Below are 22,906 nucleotides of genomic sequence, written 5' to 3'. Positions count from 1 at the left end.
TTTGGCGATCTCAATTGACTCTAGTTTGGCGATATAGTCCTCGTGTAGTCGTACGTCAGTTGGCCGTCGGCCTAAAGGCTATCTACAAAAAGTGCATTTCGCATTGCCGTCGGCGGTGTGTTCAGTGTGGGTTTCCTCTAGTTCACAACACTATCAAATGTATAGATATATTTCGTATAGGTATATATTTTGACTTGAATCTGCTGTTAGTTGTAAATCCTCCAAAATTATTACAGTTTGCCAGATATGCAGGATATACTTGAGCTTTGTACAACAGTAGCGCTCTCGCTCTGGATCATCGGGTCCGGAAAATACAATTACATATATTATATACACATTCTGTCTGCGGAAGGAGGGAACAATTGAAGTCGAGAGCCGCTACTGTTCGGTAATGCATTCGCTGGATTCGGATACACTGCCTCAAACTGCTTTGGATACTCCGTTTAGCAATCAAATTGTCAACGTTCGCTAGAATATTAGGGATATAATACTGAAGGATATTTCCATATAACAATTGTCTGTTTTGTGTGTGGCTGTCGGCGGTGCAGTGGCAACGCAAAGATAATGCTGAATTTCGATGCAAGTCTTGGGGTTGCTGAATTTAGATTCATCTAACCTATGCACTAAACCTTAATCGGTGGCCAATATAAAATTGAAAAAATAATTGCCTAAGCTTAATCATATTCGTGTGTGTCTTCGTGTTCGTGTGTGTGTGTGTTGCTATGCACCTTTAATGAACATTTTAAAATTCAACACTTAAGGCTACAACGGAATGTACAGTAAACAATTAAATAAATTAAACGGTAAAACGATATGCGTAGAATACTATACATAAAAGACAGTCACCGTGCCGGAGCGAGTTCCCTACGGATTTGCGATCCCGCTGGCGGGCACCTGGGCGTTCTGGCGCCGCAGATCCGACTGGGTGATGGCCGTAATAATCGTGCCCACAATCAGCATCACGGCCATGGTTATGTTGGCCGCGATGTCGCCGAAGGTGGTGAACAGCTCCGAGTAGAAGAGCGTGAAGCAGATGCCGAAGGTCTGGGCGGAGGCGTTCAGCAGTCCGGACGAAGTGCCTTCCGGCTCCGGGAACGTCAGCTCGGCTCCGAACTCAAAGCCCACCGGCAGGTAGCCAGTCATGAAGAAGCTGTAAGGGTGGAATTCGTTTCAACAGCAATTATTGGTAAACCTCACTAGCTATCACTTGATAAATTTATCCGCAATCGTAATGTTTCTTAAAAATAGAAATTAGCTTGTTAGGGGAAAAAGTTGCACTTACATACGAGTACAGCAATCAAGTATTATATTGCGATTGAGATTTGAAGAAGCTACTTTAATTATCTTCTAATCGAAAAACAATAAAAGCTTTTTGTAAAGTAAAAAGAAATGTAAACTAAAAAGTCATTTTGAGCTTCAGTATTTTCAAAGATCTTTAAAAAAGATATCTAATATGTGTTAGAACTCATCTTTAACTGATTTGGCGTATTTTGTTATACTAAAATATTAGGTTAATTAATGTAAATTGGATTTACTAAGCATTTTTCAACTATGCTTTGTAATTTTATTAACAACGGGTTGAACAAATGTTTTGCTTGTATCTTAATTTAACGCCCGATTGTTTTTACAACTTACCCCAGCAGCGATGCCGTCAGGTAGACCACCGCTATGTGGCCCGTGTCCAGGGTGAAGGTAAAGATCCACATGCCCACCATGGAAAGCGCGTAGACCGCCAGCGTCGTTTCCCTAGAAAGATGGTTGAAGCACATTGAGTGCCGTTCATTAAACACTGAGAGCCCCTTATCGAATTAATAACAACTTCTGCGGCTGCCGTGCTAAAACTTTCTCAAGCGGCCCACTCTCAGCGGGGCCACATGGCGTATGCGTAATGAGTTTCTACCATGTTCGTGAAAGCCCTTGAGCAGTTGGTTGTTGTACTTACTTGAATTTGTGCGTCTTATCCAGCACAACGCCCGAAACCACGGAGCCCAGCATCCCGGCCAGCACAATGCTGAGGCCGATACGTCCGGCGTCGACCTCGTGTCCGGGATAATACTTCAGCACCACCTGCGAACAAATCCCGGCAATTAGCCCCCATTAACCGCTCATTAATCGAGTGTGGAGCCCATACCGGATTCAGGAGCGTGGAGATGGCGTAGAAGACGCCCACGTTGATGCCGTACGAGAGGAGCAGGAAGATGAAGTTCCTGTTGGTCATCAGGTTCTTCAGCGACTGCACGAAGCTGACCTGTTCCTCGCCGGAGCTCTCCAAAGTTGGGCCGCCTCCTGGGCGGCGGAGGGCGGAGTGGGTGGTTTGTCCTGGAAGACTACAAAATCGTTTGACGTTTTTTAATATTAGGAACATCCCATAACTCAATTTGTTTCTATGTGGAAACTTTGGGATTTTATTTAGTAAATTTATTTTAAAAGCTTGTTTATTTTGCTTGGTAATAAATAGTTTAAATGCAGAAAACTTTAAGAAGCCCTTTAAATTTCAGTATGTCTCAATGTTTATCATAGTATTAATGACTGATCATTTAATAAGATATACTCTATATATTATCTATCGATTGATTAAAAGTATTTTCCGCTAGAAGCTTCTTAAAGACTTACTTAAAAGGGCTACTTACAAAACACCATTAGGACGAGCAGGATGCTGGTGAGGCCGGCCACTAGGTAGAACATCATCTGCAGATCACTGCCCACCGTCTCCAGATCCGGGGAATTGGGCACCAGCATGGGTGGCAGCACAAAGCCAACGGCCACGCCCAGCTGGAAGAAAGGAACAGGCGGATTTCTCAATTGTACGCAAGTTACTCAAAGCGAAATCTGTTTCCGGTTCCGGTGCTGCCTCCGAATCCGCTGCTATTTTCGCTCCGCTTCCGGACTTTCGCCCTCAGTCCCGCGACCCTTAGCCCGGTGTTATTCACGCTGCAACTGTGAAATTGATTTATAGTGGGCCTGGCCCTGCTAGATATATGTGCTGCTCCTGTTCCGGAACCCCACCCCCCCAGAAACCTCTTCTCTGTTGCCGTTTTGTTTTCTGTTTTCGTCAAAGTTTGTGGCGCAGTTCCACGGAAAAAATAGATGTACACCCCGGGCTCGGCTGTGACAGCTCCGCTTTTTTCCGCACACGCCAATGCACAAAAGTTGAGCCATGCAATTTTTAGTTATTTTCCTTGATTTTTTGTGGAAGACTGATAGGGTATCATGTGGATTATGTAACTGATAGAAAATCGCTGCTTTCTCCATCACAAACATCGACCTAATCAGTTGGAAATAAATATTTGTGCTTTTTATACCAGGAAACCTTAAAGTAATGGAAATGTTAAACCTGCAATTACTTCCTACTTTAATGGGTATCGATCTGTTGAGCTTTTATAGATATCAGTTTATTTACCCATTTTTTGCAATGCTATAAATCGGTTTTAGTGGCAGTGGTGGTATTTAGGGCCAAGTGACATTTGACAGCCAGGAAAATAAATTGGACTATAAAAGCATTTTTTACTAGCGCAAAATTTAACGGAAACTCAGATGATGGTTACTTTAAGAATCTACTTTAAAGTAAGATAAGAAATGCACGCAACAGCGTTGAATGTTTGTTCGATATATAAACGCTACCGGAAAGTGTTTTTATTTTAATTGAATCAAAACACCTTCCTTTTGTTTGGCAAATAATCAGCTTGGTCCAAACAAAAGAAATGTCAGTCGGTTGAACAGTTCATTTTCACACACAATAAACCGAATGAAGCTTTTCTCTTTGGCAATAACTTTGCGTTTGCACAAACAAAGGAATGGCGAAAACTGAATTCCCACCGACGTTAAATGAAAACCTTTGGCACTATCGTGGCCAAACGGACCAGATACCCATTGCAGAGCTCCAGGTGGTCTGCGCTTCAGATTGGGACACCCGTTTTATGGAGCACGCAAACAGAATCGCCGCTTTCTGTATTTTCATCTTTACTTAAGAAAATTGTATTTGGGTTGGCCGTTTGATTTTATGGCAGCTCAACTATCGAAGGATCAAGATTGATCTGGGTTCACCTTGGAGAATCTCCCACAAATTTATTGAGTATGATTACGGAAACAGTTTGTGGGATTTCTTAAATGGCATCCCCTTCCTCTGGGGAAACACAGAAGTTCTGAATTTAAATTCATACTTCTAGGAAATCCTATTTCTGTGGAAACACTCATCAGAAAATAGCATTATTTGACAATTTAGTAACAAAGGAAGAATTTAATACCTCAAAAGAATAGCAAATCAATGAAACTATGTATAAACAGATATAAAATCCGAATATAAAATATGTTGCTTTTTGACAGTTTACAAGCCCTGAGTTTTATTTGTCTTTTTTCAATGCCCAATAAATAAATGGCTTTCATGGTGGAAGTTATTGGCTTTCAATGATTATAAATAGTACTGAATAATTATTCATAAAGTTATGTGGCGATTTTGTAGCCTTGCAATGTTCCCAATTACATAAAATTTGCTTGCGACTTCCCGCCAAATTAAGTAATAAAGATTAAGGATTTATGGCCGCCAACGCATTTAATCAATTTCGTTCGATTTGGCAATGAAGCTGTGGATTCGTATAATCGAGTAAAAGAGAAATATGATTTTGAAATACTCTTGCATATAAGCCACGGTAAATTCATAGAATTGCACCCATTTGCATAAACGTATTCGAGAGATGGGTCATAAACCAGGCGGATGCCAGGAGCTCATCTCCATTTCGATTGCCCTCCCCGTCCGTTTCCTTTGTTCTGGCTATTGGACTTTTATGGCGGAACGCAAAAGGACATTCGAGTGGGACACTCGGCTGCAGTCTGAGCCCCTCCATGGTATCAAGAATAAATATTTGAGCCGACCGGAGACGGAGGCGGGCGGGCTCGGAGAATCGAGCGTCTGAGCCTCGTTTTGGAGGAACTGTCGTTGCGCCGGAACACTCGCATTCGGCCCTGGAGAATGTTATTTTCGACTTGGCGGCACATCTCGTTCCGGCCGTGTTTACATGACCATCCGGAAAAAAAGCGGCGTGCAAAAACAGTGGGAATGGGGGGAAAAGAAACTGTGTTTGCTCAGCACTCTGGCAACAATGCTCCTCCGCCAAATCCGCTTCGGCTCGGCTCAGCCAGTCAGGAATCAGAGATTTGGGGGCCGCGGGGGTGCGGAACCAAGAGCGTGTGGTGCGTCGTCCTTGCCAGATAAGGCAGCCAAGGCGATTGAGTGGGCGGCTGGGAGGCAGGGTGGCTGGAAGGCTTGGTTGTTCACATTCAATGTCACTCGGTATGTGGGCCATCTACGTGGCCCCACGCAGCGTTTTTCATGAAGGCTCTTTTTTTCGGGCACAAGTTCGGCTTGGCATTTCGACAAGAGATTACCCGGCCTGGCTTAAAGCGCTTCGCCACTCTGACCCACTGCTCTCCATCATCATCCACATCCGCGTTCGCATCCACGTCCACATCCACATCTACATCATCATCTCGGCCTCGCCATCATCACGTACCCCACATTGTCACATCCCATTGTGACTTCCTACCTGTGACAAGCGGAAATTATAAGCCTTTTCATCTGCACTCGAGTGAAAGGCAAATATGACACACAGGTGCGTTTAGGATGCAATGTGTCTTGCCGGGATGTCAGTGGGTCTGGGTCTGGGTGTGGGTGTGGGTGCTGGTTCTGGTTGTTGGGGAGAAAGGTTGCTTTGGATATTTGAGCCCCCTATTTGCACTTGCAGTCCTGCCGCCCGATGCGCTCGTAAATCAACATAAAGAGCAAACTGTTCCACATCCCGTTGGCCCCCGCATTTCACCCGCCATTTCCCCACTTTCCACTTTCCGCTTTCCACTCTCCATTTCCCCGGGCCATTGTCATTCATCATCGCCGCACCTGACACTGTTGGCTAATGGCTAAGCAAGCGGCCTAATTGTTTTGCGGTGTTTAAGCCCATAACCTGTCCAGACCAAAAATGCAGTTATTGTTCTGTGTCGTGACACGTGCTTGTTAAATTTTGCCCAATTTATGTGGCTTTAAGCTGCACACTTCCAAAGAAAATTAATTAATGTTTATGGATTCTTGATTAACAAGTTTAAAAATGGCTTGCAATACAGGAATTTAATTTACATAAATTAAAAAGGAAAATGATGATAATAGCACTTAACTTGGTTAGCCCTAAGTTAGAGAATTAATCTTTAGTCGACACAAATTTATTCAATTATAATTGTTTCTTGTTATTTTTAAGAAGTAAATCTGTGAATATTTTCTCCTGTGCAGTTTCAACCATAACAGTTTAGTTTCCTTTATTTTTCAGCCTATTTGCGGCTTAAGCCATGGTGCAGTAGACAGGAAAATGTACCTCAATTCGAACCAATAACTGAAAGAGCCATTTTCCCTGACACATTCCAAGCTGGATTACGGTTAATGAAAATGTCTTTGTCATTGGCCTGCGGAATGTTGAGGTTTTCGTTCGCATTCGGTTCATAAGTCAAGTAATCAACTGGTCGGCTCTCCACAATCCCGTTCTGAGCACTTGCAACCGCATAATGCATGTCACCTCGGCACGGGGCAGCTCATCCCCACCTGCCTCTTACCGGTCACATTTCAATTGTCCGGCCCATTTGAAGAGCGAAGGCATCCAGGCAATCACTTTAGCCCCGGGAACTCGGAGAGGTCATTTCGTTTGTTTGCCGCTGCTGAATAAATTGAACCTCTTGCCGATGTGGCCAGAGCTGTGCAGAGCAGTGGGATGCGGATGCGGATGCAGTGCGCCAAATTGGATCCACTCAAAGAGCCTTCCGCATGCATTAGCATTGGGAGCCATTCAGGCGAAAGGGGGCGTGGCACGGGGCGACCCAGCCGTTGTCAGTTTTGTTTAACTTGGGCTGCAGTTCGCAACTCTTTTGGGCAATCTCATGATTGCCAGCCGAGATTCGCAGTCGGGCGGACAAAAATGTCGGGCAGAAGCCACTTCCGCCCACCGGAAGTGGGCATGGCCCACGTCGGCACTCGTCCTTGTCCGACTGCTGCATCAATCTCGCAAACTGGGGCGGACCCCGGCCTTTTCTGTGTTAATGCAAATTCAACGGCTCACTAACTCACAAGACAATGTCAAAGCGGGCTTACAAGCCAATCTGCCATCAGTAACCCTTGGATCCGTTGCTAGATGCGAGTTTCCGCGACCAACTGCTCACCTGATTGCCAAAGACTCCCACGCTGGTGGCCGAGGACACCTGATCCGGTCCGAACCAAACTGCTGCCAGTCGGGCGGGAAGCGAGAGGATGCACACCTGGGCCAGAGCCACGATCGACTGGCCAATGAAGCTCACGTAGAAGAGCGACGGATCCACCGAGAAGACCTTGATCCAGGCACCCAGACACGTGCCCACGATTCCCACCAAGGCGGTAATGCGAAGACCCTGTTGATGGCACACAAATAAATCAGCGCAGGGCAATTAATAACGTGCTGAGGAACAAAGCACGCAGTCTTAAGGCAGAGATTTATAAAGGGTATATACATACTAGTATATTTAATAATAATGAACAACGAATTTAGAGGGGTTCAAACAAAGGGTAAGCTCGCATTTACATTAAATTTTAATGCCTCCCGAGACTGTACTTCTGAATCATTTATCACTGAAAACGTGTTCAAAAATATATTTAATGGTTTTTTTTTTAATCTTATTAATAACATTTTAATATTCTTTATTTTTTATTTTGCGAAAAGATAAGTTTTAATTACTGATTTATTGATAATGCATAACCTTTTAATATTTTTCATTAGACTAATATTTAATGGTACTTCTTTTAATGATTTACCGCCTAATTAATAATGTATGACTTATTTGGAAATTTGCATTTACATTAGTATTTAATGTTTCCTTTTTTAATGAATAGGTTTATTATGTGCAAATCCTTTTTTTACTAGAAACAAGCATTATTTTTACAAGTTTTTGTTTTTGTTTAAATCCCTAATTATAAATATACACTTTAAGTTGTCTCTGTGCCAGCACTTACCACTTTGTCCAAGAACCAACTGCCGGGGAATATGAGCGGAATGTAGAGAATCATATAAATCATGGACGTCCAGTCCACCCACTTATCGCTGATGCCGTAGTATCTGCGGGACAGAAGGAGTCGCGATTAGAATGGGCGGAATTCCCCCGGCGGAAGTGCAGTCGTCGGCGAACGGGAAGTTAATTTATGCACCCGCATTCATTAGGCCCGCCCACAGTCAAGTTGTTTAATGAGCTTTGCGAAAACTTTTAACGAAATATAATGCACCATTCCGATTCCGATTCCGATCCCGGAACCGCTCGACCGCCCCTCGCAGCCGTTCACTCACCGGGTTATTATGTTGTTGATGATGGTGTATTGTATCCACTGCATGGCATTCGAGGATGAATAGAACACAAAGAGAATAAGCACCGCCCAGCGGCGGGCGTAGACTTTGTAGCCTGGAACGGAAAAATAGAAATAGAAATAGAAATAGAAATAGAAGGCGAGCCAGGTGAAAGCCACTTCAGAGCGCCGGTGGAACGGCTCAAGGTTTCCCAGCCCGCGCCGGAGGAGCCGTGTAGCTGCAGCGGATTAACTGGATTAGGGGCCGGGTTACACTACTCACTTACTACTCACTGACTGCTCGGGGCTAAGACCCTATCCAAGAGGTAATATCCATGCAAATGCGCGCTATTATCATAATAAGTTGATCCGCCCCTTCTGCTTTGCGAGTGACTTAGTGGGCTTAAGCAGATTTTTTGGTACTCTGTCAAGGTCGAACTTAAAGGCTTTCAACACCAAAAGTCGATAAATAGTGAAGCCCTACTTTTTACAGCTAAGTAATAGAGTAACTTTGCGTGGGGCTCCTTTTGAATTTTCAGTACGAATATGCAATGACTGGGCTTAAACCTACAAAACCTAAATAAGCTCAATGTTTCCTGAAAAATAAATTCAGGGTAGGTGTGCCAAGGAAAGAAAGATCTATTAAACAAAATGATAATAATACAATTAATATTTGTACTGTTTCTTAAATAATGTTGAGTTCGGCCATTCTTGAACTTAAATAACAGCTCAATTGGCTTTAAAAATAGCTTTTAGTGACCGACTCTTACTCAAACTGAGCAGAAATCAATTGTCGTGACTTTGGTTCATTACCAAAGAAACAGTGCAATGTTCTCCGAACTATCTTCTTTCTCTTTGGCCTTAATTTGAGTGAAACAAGAGCAACATTTATTCGAATGAAGTGGAAAACTTTTGCTTTAAAGGCAAGTAAGTGCACTCGTGGCATTTGCCTTTATTTCGCTCATTTGTTTCGACTTTTAGTTTGCCCAGAGGAGCCATTTGTGCTCCCTGAAACACTAGCAAATATTTATGATTAAAATGTTTGATTGCAAATAAAACCGTGGAAATGGGCCACCAACGCGGTGTGTACATTTCCAATTAAATGGCTTATTTGAGCGCATTCGACCATGTTGCATGCATCGGATTGTGTATATTGTATATGGGCTCTGGTTCTATTTATATTCATCCCTTTTTTGTTCCAATTTGTGACAATTCAGAAGCGACGTCACTAACTTTTTGGCTCGCGTGGCATTGAAAGTACAAAACGCTTTGATGCCGTTCTTTATTTGTATTTTTCAGTTAAAGCACGTGTATGCACAAACACATACAGCCACAATGGCCGGGCATATGTTTACAGTGCACAGAGCAAATTTTCGGGCTAAGTAGATATAAATTAGATAGTAATTTGCATTTAAATATAACTAGTGTGTAAAAACATAATATCAAATGTAATATTTATTGTGCAAAAACCTATAACTGTTTCTAATTGAACAGGAAATAAAAAATAAATATGTTACTCATAATTTAGATGGTTAATTTTTCCCAGTGTATAGCGGCAGGTTTGCTTTTAAGCGAATGTGCGGCTGTGGCTTTGGCAGGGTTTTGCCGAGTGCATTTGTGTGTGGTTGTGTGGCGCTCGGATTGCAATGCATACAAATGCCCGCCAATGTGCTCACCTCTTAACACCCCCTTCTGCCTCACCTACACGCACACACACACACCCGCGCATTAAAGACCACCCACACCACAATCACAAACACAAACACAGCGATACTATTGCCTACCTTGAGGCGCAGCCAAAATGGTCGTTCATGTCTGACATGCAAAGTGCAGGTGCACATCGAGCGGTAAGGTAACTACACGTGGCATGAAATGCAAACTATTCATGTGCCTAACTAATATAGTGTTGCCCCTGCTTGGTGCCAGTTGAGTGAGAAGGATGCGGAACTCAGAGGATCAACTAAATAAATTGCAATCGGAATTATTCATAAAGCAGTCGAGTGGAAGCTTTAAGATCCTACATAAGAAATTTGTTAAATTTTCCATGTTGCCAACTCAGTAATTTCACATTATATTGTTACTATCTTATGTTTAGACATATCAGTTCGATTGAAATCAATTATTTCAGCCCCGCGCATTAAAAAGTACGTTGAGTTCCCAAATTGATTTGTTTGACATTTTCAAGTGGCTTGTTCAAACGTAAGAGATGGAACTATTTTGATAACTGTACTGTCCATTTAATTGATCTCAGTGACATAAATTCTCTGATAAGCTCACAAAATATTATTTTTTTTAATAGATAGGTACTATTTACTTCTTAAAAAAAATAGAATTATAATTTTTATATAATTTCTTCTATTAGTTAAAAATTAAATTTGCTAATTTTGAAGTGTTTTGAATGCTGTAGAAGAGGTACTATTATAAATAATTATTTTAGTTTCATTTTTCGTTATTTCTAATTGTTTATCCTTGTTGCTAGATGGCCTTTTGACTCAATTTTTTCTTATTTTATATGCTTCAAATTACTTCAAAATGAGATACCAAACATTCATTTTAAATGTGACTATTTCCCCATTTAAAAATTTGGCTATTAGGTAGTTCGAATTGCTATGGCTATGTTACCTTCGGCTGGGGGGTTCGGTCCGCCCGCCTTGGCGGCCTTGCCCTCCTTGTCCTTGGGCGTGATCATGTCTGTGGACTTGCTGGTGGCGACGAAGGTCTCGCTGTTCTCGGCAGCACCACTGGCGCTGTGCTTCAGATCCATCCAGTGGGTGGTGGTGGGTGGCTGTAGGTCGCTCTACTTGCAGCTGGGGCAGGAGTAGTTCTGGGCGGTTGTGCAGTGGCAGCGGTTGCCGCGATCGGTGGTGTCGTTGATTTGCTGTGGTGGTTTGCACTTTCCCCTAATTCTCCTCTTGGACAATCCGAATAAATCGGGGCAGTCGCGGTTGCTTAAAGCTGATTTTCGAAAAGAGTTCTGCAAGCAAGCAAGCAAAAATGCATAAATCAGCGCAAAAGCAGGCAATTCAATTTAGTTTCCCCAGCACTCGAACGAGTTTCAGTTTGAACTTTAGATAACCACGACGAATTTGCATAGAATAAGCATGTGCTTTGGTGGTTAGAAACGTTACATGATATTGTGGTTAACTATCTAGCGGCGTTTATGGTTTAAGGGAAATATTAATACTAATGAGGTTATTGTGTGCTAACCTTGAACTTGGAATTCTAGTTCGAGTATTTAAAAGATACACGTATAGGTTTTAAGGTCAGCTTAAGCTAAAACAGTTGGTTAAACATCAGTGAAACTCGAATTAAAAATCATTTATAGAGGTGTTCATTTCAGCTGATAGCTAAAAGTAATGTTTTGCTTTAAATGTTTGCTAATATGCGGAATCCCTTGAAAGCGTTATTCAAGTAAAACAATCCAGCAATAACATAAATTATTCAATGGCAACACCTACTATCTCCTATTCAATAACACTAAGCCATAAATCACCCAAATTTTCCTACATCCATGAAGTGCTTGTGTATAATCTGATTATAATAGGAGCACTTGGTTGTTAACCAGCTGTTAGTAAAACTAACGAGCAAAAAGAGCACAAATTATATAATAGAAACTAATAACAAATATTGACCCCTGTCCATTATTTTTTGTGACTGATATGATTTTAGCTTTTAGCGAATGGCGAATTGCGGTGGTTTGAACAAACCACTAAAGGGCTGAACCCGATATTAATACGCCTTAATTAGCTTGTTGACTAGTTGATTACACGCGAATGGCCATCTGCTGCTGTTGTGACATTGCAATTTGCTTTAATAAAGCCATTGAATCAAATTTAAGCACGGAATTCACCCTCACGGCCACTTGTTGCTCTGCCTCTGGGTTTTTTAAATCCGGATTATCAGATTTTGGCTCCAGCTTTAGCTTTCAGATTTCGGTCTTCAGCTTTCAGCTTTCAGCTTTTGGCTTTGGCTTTTGCTGGGGGCTCTGCAAAAATGCAATCAGCGACAGTTGACTGACTTCGACTGAATCCGCCGCCAAATAATTTGAGTGGATTGGCAAACTGGAATGCCGAATTCCGGTTCGAATTCCGATTTGCATTTGGGTCACTATTTTGGGATTTATTTTCGCTTATGCTCTTCTCCGCATCATTTGGCACGTGCGAATGCATTTTCTGCCAATGGCTTAATGTGATTAGTAGCAGCGCGATGATTGCAGCTGATTTTTTGTGCAAAGAAACATGTCGTGTGCAAACAGTTTTTCCTCATTTCCATATCTGGTAATTAGATCGCTCGTTCGGCGGCGTGAACAAATGCCAAGCAATTGAATTTCAAATGGTTAATCGCTGCATTTAAATCAATTTGCCTCATTAAATTCGCCCTGGGAGATTCCCCATTTAGATTCAGTTTCGCATATTCGGAGGCCGTCCGTCGAGCAGAGATAATTGCCGATTTCGAAGACCTTAAAGTGGTGGATTTCTTTCGAGTATTTCGAACAGCAATGAGTCGCAAGAATTCGTATTGTTTTTATTTCCTTCGAACACTTGAGATTAGCGTCATAGTTGCCGGTGGTTGCCCAACACAATCGGTGGGAGGCGGGTCTTCGACAAGATAAAATACTCGTAAATGAAACTGGTACTTGGCGCGGTAACATTGCGATAAGACTGATTCCAGTCGGGGATCAAAAAAAAAAAACTCTTTTTAGTTTGAGAAGAAACCTAAAACTGAATCTCACTCTTCTTATTGCACACATTTATTTTAAGATAAATACATCAAATAAAATGTAAATAGACCCTCGAATTTTCGTTTCATAAGATTCTGCTTTTGAAAGATCTAGTTTTATTTTTAGAATTTGGCTATTCGGTGTACATTCATATTTTCAAATGAAGTGAACAGACTTCACAATCGCTTTACAGCTTAAAGTATACACGTTCATAATGTTATTTTTATGTTTTTGAAATTTTGTTTAAAAATTAATTATGTTTTAATTTAATTTGTTTTGAATTGGTTGGTGTATACTTCTCTTTACTAAAAATAAAGTTGTTCAATACTGAATTATGTTCTTTTTGTTGACACTGTTTTTAGGTTTTTTTTGTAAATTTCGATTTCAGGATTATTTTTCCTCAGTGTAGCTATTTTTGCAGGGATTTCGAATGAACGTAAATAACTTCCCAAACTGTCTGCCATCGGAAATTGACTTTAAACCGCCCACCTCCGCCAATGGCACGCACGTACATTTTTGAAGGGGATTTACAGGGGGCCAATACTCGCGGCCGAAATCGAGTGGTTCGCGTTGGTTCGTGGTGGTTGGCGGTGGGTCGGACCTTGCTTCGAATTTTCACCCTTCACCCACTTGGGCAGTCTTCCTCGACACGTTCTTCAATAACAGTCGGAGCCACGGAGCTCGAGTAGTGGGTTCCGAGCAGCTGATGCAGGTGGTGTAGGTGGTTCAGGAGGTGCAGCTGGTGCTGAGCCGCCGGAGAGGAGAAGCACGGAGCACGCAATCGCGAACGGACAAAGCGGTACTGAAACTGATTCCGAAAAGCGCTCAACTCTCCGTCATAAACAGCAATGTTGATTTGCAAAACGCTTTCGGCTCGTTCACTTATTGTTATTGCTGCAAACAGCTGATTTAACGACGGCGATGACTAAAAAGTAAGCCAAACACACTCACTTCGAGTGCCCTACGAACGAGAGCCTCTGTGATAAATGATTGTGGACTGATTAAGTGCGTCTGACTTTGTTTGATTGTTTTACGAGAGCCTCGCTTCTCTCTTTCAGAGTGTTCCGCAGTCGGCGTTTATGGTTGTTTTCCTTTCACATTATCGCCGCATCGAGTGACAAATATTAAAACACGTTTTCCGGACCCGAGTTGTAAACTCCAAGCCGAGCAATAAGCCGATTTCTGGATGTACGTCTGTGCCGAGCGCACGGACTCTCATTTCTGGTATCGCCCCAGAAAACAAGTCCAGCTGTCGTGATTCAGCGTACAGAAGGCTCCACCTGGGTTAACCCAGTCTTAAAAAGATTTTGCGTGGAATAACTTTACAGTAGATCTCTAACTGGAAATGCACAAATTCGATTTCATGTATTTTAAGGTATGGTAAACCCAAACTTTTTGTGACTGCAAAAGTAATATTCAAATTTAATCAAAATGAAATTGAAAAATAAATTATATTTATGGGTTCTAAGAATAAATCATATTCCGGTTGTACCACACACACTATATATCAACAAATATATGTATATTAAAATGAATTAAGAAGTACTGAATATAATACCTTTTTATTACTTTGGCCAGTAGAGGTAACTCATTAACTAAACGGTCTTAAATAATAAAATGCAATTTAATAAACTAAAACCTTGTTCTATTATGGTTTAAAAATGCAGTGGGGCGTAAAATTGTAGGGGTTTTTAACGCTTGCTAAATGCTTATTCGCATATTTTAATATCTAATTTCTTGTAGTTCACTCTGCCGCTGTCGCCCTGTACTTGGGACACAATTGCATTTGCAATCCGTTTTAAATTTTCTGATATTTGTTCAGCTCCCCTTGAGCTCGGAGCTCCCCCTTTTTTAACCGAGCGTAGCACGTGTATTTCTGGCTTGTCTCCCGAGTTCCTCCCTTCCTTTGCACTGCAAGCCATTTCATATTTTATTTCGCTGTTTTTGCCTTTATTGAATAATTTGCCTGCGGGAACTTCCACTTCCCTGGTCGGACTCTCCGGTCTTGTTTCGTGTTCCAGACGACGGATCTGCCGGATCCGACGGAGCCCGCAGCGTGGTGGCGACGCCATCGCTCTGGCTGGGGGTCATTATTCGATTAAGGCAAATTATTATTTTTTATTATTTATAATGCAAATAGCAGCACAGACACCGCCAGACGGTGGTCAGAGATTCGCCGCGGGGTGGAGTGGGGTGAAAGTGGTTTCATTTGTTTCGAGTGGCTCTCATCGGACCATGCACTTAGGGAAAAATCCCCGCTGTAGTTGTCAATTCGAAATGTTTACTATATGTGTTGTTATTCTCAAAGAGGTAATTTATTTTACAAAGTTGGGATTTTTTTACGGAATTTGTAGCCGAGAAAAACAATACTTCAACCATTCAGTCAGGTAACAATTTGCATTCCATGTATGTGTAATTAAAAATTATAAGGAAAATAAAAAAATCTTTATATGCGATTAGTTGTTGTAGAGGTAATAAAAAACCCCACAAGACTCAACTTGTTTTTAACGATTATGTGAATATTTTTATTTTAAATATCTGAAAAACACAACACAATATTTTTTTTTTCAAGTAATTACAAATCTTAAACGATTTCAAAGAAATGTTTGAGCAGTGCAGAAAGTAGTGCCTTGGGTGTAGACTTATCGCCGGATTGTACTTTGTCACTGGGACATGCGAATATTTCGCGCGGCTCTCATCTGTTCCTACAACTCATTCGCCGATAATGACCTCGTAATTCAAGTGCTGATAAGAACACAACATGACATTAGGCCGATTGGTGTATTAAGGGGGAATTACTATTATTAAGCGATTGCAACCCGTGCTACGGCTTCCTAAATCCCGTTGATCGGATGTTTTCACTGATTTTACCCGCCATGTGGAGTGGTCACGATTCAGTGGCTTTTGGATTTTACGAGCGTGGTTACTAGATAAAGTTTTCTCTAAACAGGCTAATTAAAAACGTAGTTCACGGTAGCGTACTTATCGAGAACTTACGTGTTTTACTTTAAGCCTTTAATTGAGTACTTCGAAGCTGGCATTTAAACAGTGTCAAGACAAGTTAATAATATAGCGAATAAATTAATTAATCGCTGATAAACTTGTATTTTGTAAGCGGTAATTAACGCAGTGTACGGCTGTGTTTGCTTAAACCCATTTGAAAAGATTTGAGAGTAAATAAATATTGGTTCTACCTCGAAGTACGCCTGAATCCAAAGTAAGCTCCGTGGAATTATTTAGCGGATACAAAGACGGCGAACACGGTGTTATCCTGTAATCTTACGAACGAGAAAACAGGGAAAACGTGGCCGTGTTTCAACGGGCTAACAAGTTATTTGAATTCCGCGCAAAGCTTAAGTCAATCTATTATTCTGCTGGCGAGGTAACAACAAAAAGAGGATACGGCCAACCGGGAAGTGGAGCAGCCAGCGGAGAGCTGAGCTGCCAACCGGCGGGTCAGAGGTCGCCCAGTTGCACCTCGATGTTGGAGGGAAGGCGCGAATGCGAGAACGGATGCCACGCGCTTTGGCGGAATCAACAACCGTATACGCTACTAATGGATTCTCATTGCGCCACCCGCCGTAATCCTTTTAAGCCCCACCCCCAGTGCCACCTCCTAACCCAATCCCACCCACCTTATCCACTTGAGAAGTGGGCAAGCAGCGCCCGAGGGCCGATTGCAACATTTCTCATGCGCCACGCGCGAAACAATTGCATTCGAGCTCCGCCGGCTTTGTCTTGATTTCACTTAGCCGGGCAGCTGAATTCGAAATGCAATTTGTAGCTGACAAGTGGCCGGCGGACACAATGAATCGCGAATTCCAACGCAATCCTCGCGCCAATTAGGAGAAGGACCCACGGAAAGGGAAATATTTATGCACCCAATTTGAACGTGAGTGCGTCCCGCACCTCCGGGCCATTTGTGGCCGGGCTCATCTAATGGCAAACTCCAAATCATAATCAAGCGAGAGGGCTGGGGCATCATCCCTGAGAGGAATACGTTTTCACGCTTCCTTGAAGCGTAAGTGGCAGGAAAAATCATCAAGCAATATCAAGCATCTACAGTGAAAAGGCTGCGAGACAAACTTCCATATTTCAAAACTTGAAAAATTGTAATTACAATTAAAATGATATAAAAGTTTTTCGATTTCCTGTATTTAGCACATGTAATGCATGCTAATAAAACCAAAATACTAACGCATATAAGCAAAATGGGTTGTGATTTAAATTATATTATTATACAAAATAATATTTCCAGCTCAGTTTATTATTGTATCTAAATGCAATATATGTATAATTCGAGCATGTTAAAATTCCGATTCCGAATACTAGGCAACCTTTTTAAAAAGAGATTAACCAATGCAATGACAGAAAAAGTAAGTATAAATTATAAAAATTTCTCTATCAGATATCTCAAACCTCACACACTCCTCTTTCAGGTTTTGGTTTTTTTTATTCTAAAATGTTGATTACTCAATGCCAGGACACATTATTTTTTTTAAGTTCCGGAATATTAATGACTGGGCGATGAAGCTCGACTGTATTTGTGTTTGTGTGTACGCTTTGAGGGATAAGTGGTATCCCGGCTCTTTATGTGGATGCCTCGCCTCTGTGCCTCACCGTCGGGCGGCTCATTAATGCGTCCTTGGTGGGGCAGGCACAGCATTTGTCAGGCCCTTCTTAATCCTCTGCAAATCGCGTAATTATATACGTACACAATGGCACACAAAACGCCGCCTCCCAAACGCCCAAACGCCTAACTGCGATATAATTTCCGCAACATTTATTTATTAATTAAAAATTTGTGCCATTGACGACGGGGCTTACGGGTAAGCTAGATAAATTACCATAAATTGTATTTTATTGCCCAAGTTCTAAATCACAAAGAGAATAGGCGACGACGAGCTTTTGCAGTTGCGGAGCACCGAAAACGTGTAGCATACTTTCCAGCGCACTGCGAATTTGCTATTATCAGGAGAAAAGTTTTGGCCGCAGCAGCTGGAGCAGTCCTGTACCCTTTTTTATGCCTCGACCACATGCTGCGGTCCATTTTAAAATGGGAGGAAGGGCGGCGCTTTCGGCCCAATTATGCAATGCTTGGCTGGTGGCCGGTATCTGCGATTAGTGTGCAGTTTTGTTCGACTTTCTGCGGCCAGATGCGTTTTTAATTGCATCAAAGACGGCTTCCGTTCCTGGACACCCTGGCCTTGTCAGTTTCCTAATTGGACATTTGTAATTAACTTCAGTGGCAGTCGCTGGGTTTTACTTTTTCGTTCGGTCCGCTTTCCGCATCCACATCCGCCTCATTTCTCACCCTGCAGTTGGCATTTAATGCAGTTGACTCTTGTCCCCAGCTCCCCTGCGTTTTTCCAGGGTTATTTATGTATCGCTCGTTAGTTTTCGGTGGACTCTTATTTATCGACTGCCCCGAGGAGGTGGAAAGTTCGGATCTAGTTTTTGCAAGCCAGCGCGGGTGGCTAACCCCCTGACTAATGGCCGGCAACAAAGGGTTTAATTGCACCGGGCGAATGTCTCCAGTTTGTCATAATTAACCCAGCTCGAGTGCCCAGAAAGTGCATTCTGTGGTCGAGCGGCGACTTTAGCATTCATTTGTGCTGCCCGCCAGGAAGTGTCCCACTTTCGCCGGACCCAAATCAATAATTTTCCTGGTCGTTCTGTTCGCTCTATTGTCCATTCAAGTTTCACGTCTTCGGCAGTGGCGCAGCTCTCGAGCACTCAATTACGTGTCTCAAACGTTGGGTTCACCTCTGTGGCATTCTATTTTGAGGCACCTCCTTGAAAGGTGCCAATTGACCTATGCGATAAATAGTTTGTGGCTGGCTTGGGCGAGTGATAAATGCAATTTGTTATGTCTGGCAATCGAACGAAGCTCCACAATGTGCGGGTTGAGAGTTTGAGCTTGTTTGCCGACACTTGCAAGTTTCTCTGAGCTGTTTAGATCTGATTCATAACATGAAGTTTTATAGTGCGTGAAAAGGTGTCAATAAGGATTTTAAATGAAGAGACAGCATATAAGTTGTACAGACCATTTCAAATCAACAGTCCATTTATTAAAAGTTTAAGGGCTTAAAAGTGAAAGGACAGAGGTGTTTTTCTATTTATCAGACTGAAAGGGCAAGTGGAGTATAATGAATGCTGAGTTTGTCACAAAAGCTTTAATTAGAGAGTTAATTACTAGGAAAAGGGAAGAAATAGATTGTGTTACTTTTCTTATAAAACTGATTACCTTTAGTTCAAAGCATGGCTTTCTCGACTACAATCTTTTTCTTAGGTTAGGGATTTATAAATTATATTTTTTGTTATTCCATATTCAAACTTTTAACCATCTACGACTACTAAACATAATCACACAACTAAACTCGGAATATCTTAAATTTATTAGGGACTTTACTCCGGTTGCCCAACGGTCTTAACACTTTACTAAAGCGTGCCACTTTTGAAGTGGTTTTCAAGAGGAAACTTAACATACTTCTGAACTTAGGGAACTATCCGAATTCCTAATGACTTTGGGGGATATAAACTGATTTATGGACAAAGTTCATGTTGCAGTTTGCTAAGTAATGAAAGCCCACTAAATAAATGGTTTTATAAGGCTCGTTTTTGTTCCATTTGAAGGTGTTAATGCATTCTTTCAAAAAGAGTTTGGAGGGATGCTTTCAAACACAATACTACTACGAATGCACTTCCATTTGGGTCTGAATGCCAAGCCAGTTACTTGATACACCAGCTGATTAAAGGTGAGAATAGATGGCCCTGGGCAAAGTGGCTATTAAAGCTAAAGCCGTAATGAGCTTAAGCATTCAATGCTTTCGGTTTTGCTCTGGTTTTCAGTTGCCTCCGTGTGCGTGCGAGTGTGTGTGTGCCTGTGGCCCGTCGCTGTGTGTGTGTGAGAGTGCTTCAGTTCAAAAACCTCCGAAACATTACGTCACAAGCTCGAATCCACACAGACGGGGAGGCAGTGGCGCACACATGGAAAGTGCTGCGGGCCAGACACCAACACACTGACAGCAGACTCAACACACTGACACTCTGATACGACGGTGTAGCATTCATGGAGGCTGCTCTCCTCGCACATCCTTCTTGGGGCGAGCTTTGCCACAGGGGCAGCTGTGCGGGTTAAGAGCGGGAAACAGGGGTTAAGGGCGGCGGATGGTGGTTCTGCCACTGCCTCTGCTTCTGGCTCTGCCTCTGCCTCTGTCTGTGTTTTGCAATTGTCTAGCCCTGCTTTTGGGGTTGACTCGGACGCGGACTCGGATTCGGCTTTGGGGCTGGGGCAACACAGAAAATGTGGAGAATGCGAAGACACCTGGATCCGGATCTGGGCAACACTTCTGTCTGTTGTTCCGCTCGCCCGTTTTTTGCTGGCGGAAAAATCAATTTATGGATTTTAGTTCCGTTCACGCTTGTTGTTATTGCCTTTGACACGTTCGCGCCTCTCGAGCCTTTCAGCTGTGTCTGTCTGGCAGCTTGTTGATGCCGCAGCGATGCAGCTGGGAAAGCTTCAGAAGGAATCCTTCAGATGGAAGGTCCCTGCTTGGCAGCGCACTCACAACTCGCAATTAACGCAATTTCTTTTAATTGCAATCAAATGAGACGAAAGCGCTTGCTTCGTTACTTACCCCTTGGCCGCGTCCTTCACTCCTTCCTCGCAGGATGCAGGATATAGCCAGATATCTTCGCTTGGCGCGCTAAAGTGCTGCAGTTGCAAGGCGTTTGTGTGCGTTTGATGTGGGTTTTGTGTTCGTTTTGTGTGGGTTTTGTGAGGGTTTTGTGAATGGAACAAAAGAGCGAAACGAATTAATTTATTAGAAGGGGCAGGGCAACTTGCACAATTCACGGCACTGTCAACTTTGGGTGTTGGGTGTTTCGCTTTGGGCCAGGCCCACACACGTACTTGGGCACTTTAAATATTTGCTCTGCACTGCAAAAATTTCCCTCCTTTTCTGCTGCTGCCTCGGTTCTCGGTTCTCGCTTTTCTAAGAGCCAACACTTTGGGGAGGAATCGCTGAACAGGACTACTGGAATCCTATTGCCTCGGTCGCTTTTATACGCCAGGCGCTTGCGATCCACTCGCAGAAATCAGCTGGCGGATGCTGTGGATGCTGACTGCTCTCCCGACTCCCTATTGCGCAGGTACAAACAATCCTCGCCTGCAGCCCACTAGCCGCAACATAATTAATATTTAGTGGTGATTTCGGGAATTAATTTAATTAGTTTTACAATAATAAGCCCCACTCTGAGCAGGAAATTTATCTGCAGCCGCCCGAAAGTGTGCAACTTTGGCTGTCGTCAGCTGCCGCGAAAATAGGGTGACTCGCGTTCAGTGGCGGGAATTTCAATCAGCCACTTGTTGCTGTCAGCTTTTCCGAAGTTTGATGCTAGAGTTTTTAATAAGATTACAGAGCTTAAGTTTCGAAGTGTACCAAATGAAGAACCTCTTTTCTGTATATATAGTCAGAGCAAAACTTGCACTTTCTTAAATGTAAATAATAATTATAGGAACAGAATTCCTAATTATTTGAGTATTTATTTTAAGCAAGTTTATAGTTAATTATGCGCTTAAATGTCTTACCTTTATTAAAGAATAAGTATGTATATAAAATAGTTTTTAATAACTTTGAACAATTTCATTTTATTCCTATAGATCTACATTTCAATCTTAAAATTAAACCAACTTCCAAATTGGTTCTATAAACCTACTTCTCAGGCCTCGAAAGTTTGGAAATCTGCATAAATTCATAAAATTATCCGCCGTCATTTGATTGATTCAAGCAAATTACTCCATTTGGCCCTGGCCATCGAAAGTGGTCGGTGGTTGTTGATGAAATGCTTTCACCGATCGGAGCGCCAGCGAATTTAATTGGCCACTGAAAAAACTTCTTTGATATGGGAGATCGGTCCCACGTTTCGGCCATAAATAACCGAATCCATGGGATATAAACAATGGCATGTGAGGTGGCCAACACACCTTTTTTCTCGCTCACTCGTTCACCCATTCGCGCATTCATTGATGATTATCTTAACGGTTCCAGAGGTTCTGCGCATTTTATCTGCCGGGATGATGGCGAGGAATTTTGATGTGAATGCTGAGCAGAACGGAAAGTCATCTGGTAATGCCCCGTGTTCTTTTCTTTCCTGTTCTCGCTGCCGTTTCAATAGCAGAACTAAAAGAGTGCGGAGAAATAAGTTTAACAAAATGCCAGAGCTAAGTGTTGCAGTAGTTTGCCTGTTGTATAATACAAAATTTATATTGTTTTCTAGTGCACTGCGGAAAATAGCAGAGAAATATGTATTAAAATCAAATGCCCCATAAAATTCCCAACTGGTTCTGATATACATAGTTAGTTTTCATATCCACCAAAAGCTTTGAAGACAGCGCTGTAAAAAGTTTTCTTGAAATAAACTAGTCAAACATATAGAACATCCTTTTTATGGAAATTCGAGCCACAAAACTTTTACAGTATTGACAAAGAATATTATAGTAAATGTTACAAAAAAAATGAAGTCTGCGAAACAAATACGTTTGTACAGTTATAACATATTCAAGTATACGAGGGTATATATAAATTCTTTATTAATAAATCAATTTAGAAGTTAAAACCATTTTCCTCAGTGTGCCTCATGTCGTTCATACATCGCAGGTGAGTGTGTCAGGTGCAATGTGCTGCTTTTTACAGCGGAGCAGGAGTGTCGGCTAAAAACACATAAAACGAAAAGAAAACGCAGACGAAAATAAACTCCGCAAAACTCAACTTGCCCATGTATCAGATGTCTTTCAAAGGTAGTTAAACGCTTCCTACTCCGCGCAGAGTGCCAAGTACCGAGTT

General features: G+C 42.2%; 1 protein-coding gene across 1 annotated transcript; it reads right to left on the bottom strand.

The window, feature by feature from the left end:
• Positions 1-701: 701 nt before the first annotated feature.
• Positions 702-21,283, bottom strand: LOC108093631 (feline leukemia virus subgroup C receptor-related protein 2). Its single transcript, XM_017193784.2, is given in 12 exon segments — positions 702-1,150; positions 1,636-1,746; positions 1,943-2,067; positions 2,132-2,274; positions 2,277-2,327; positions 2,631-2,772; positions 7,192-7,416; positions 8,015-8,117; positions 8,343-8,454; positions 10,961-11,312; positions 20,699-20,775; positions 20,974-21,283. Coding segments are annotated over 10 exon segments (1,440 nt in total). The 5' UTR covers positions 11,103-11,312; positions 20,699-20,775; positions 20,974-21,283; the 3' UTR covers positions 702-864.
• Positions 21,284-22,906: the final 1,623 nt, after the last annotated feature.

This window comes from Drosophila ficusphila, unplaced genomic scaffold (genome assembly GCF_018152265.1).
Source record: "Drosophila ficusphila isolate 14025-0441.05 unplaced genomic scaffold, ASM1815226v1 contig_414, whole genome shotgun sequence".
Classification (NCBI taxonomy): Eukaryota; Metazoa; Arthropoda; class Insecta; order Diptera; family Drosophilidae; genus Drosophila; species Drosophila ficusphila.
This window is presented reverse-complemented; position numbering and strand designations above follow the sequence as displayed.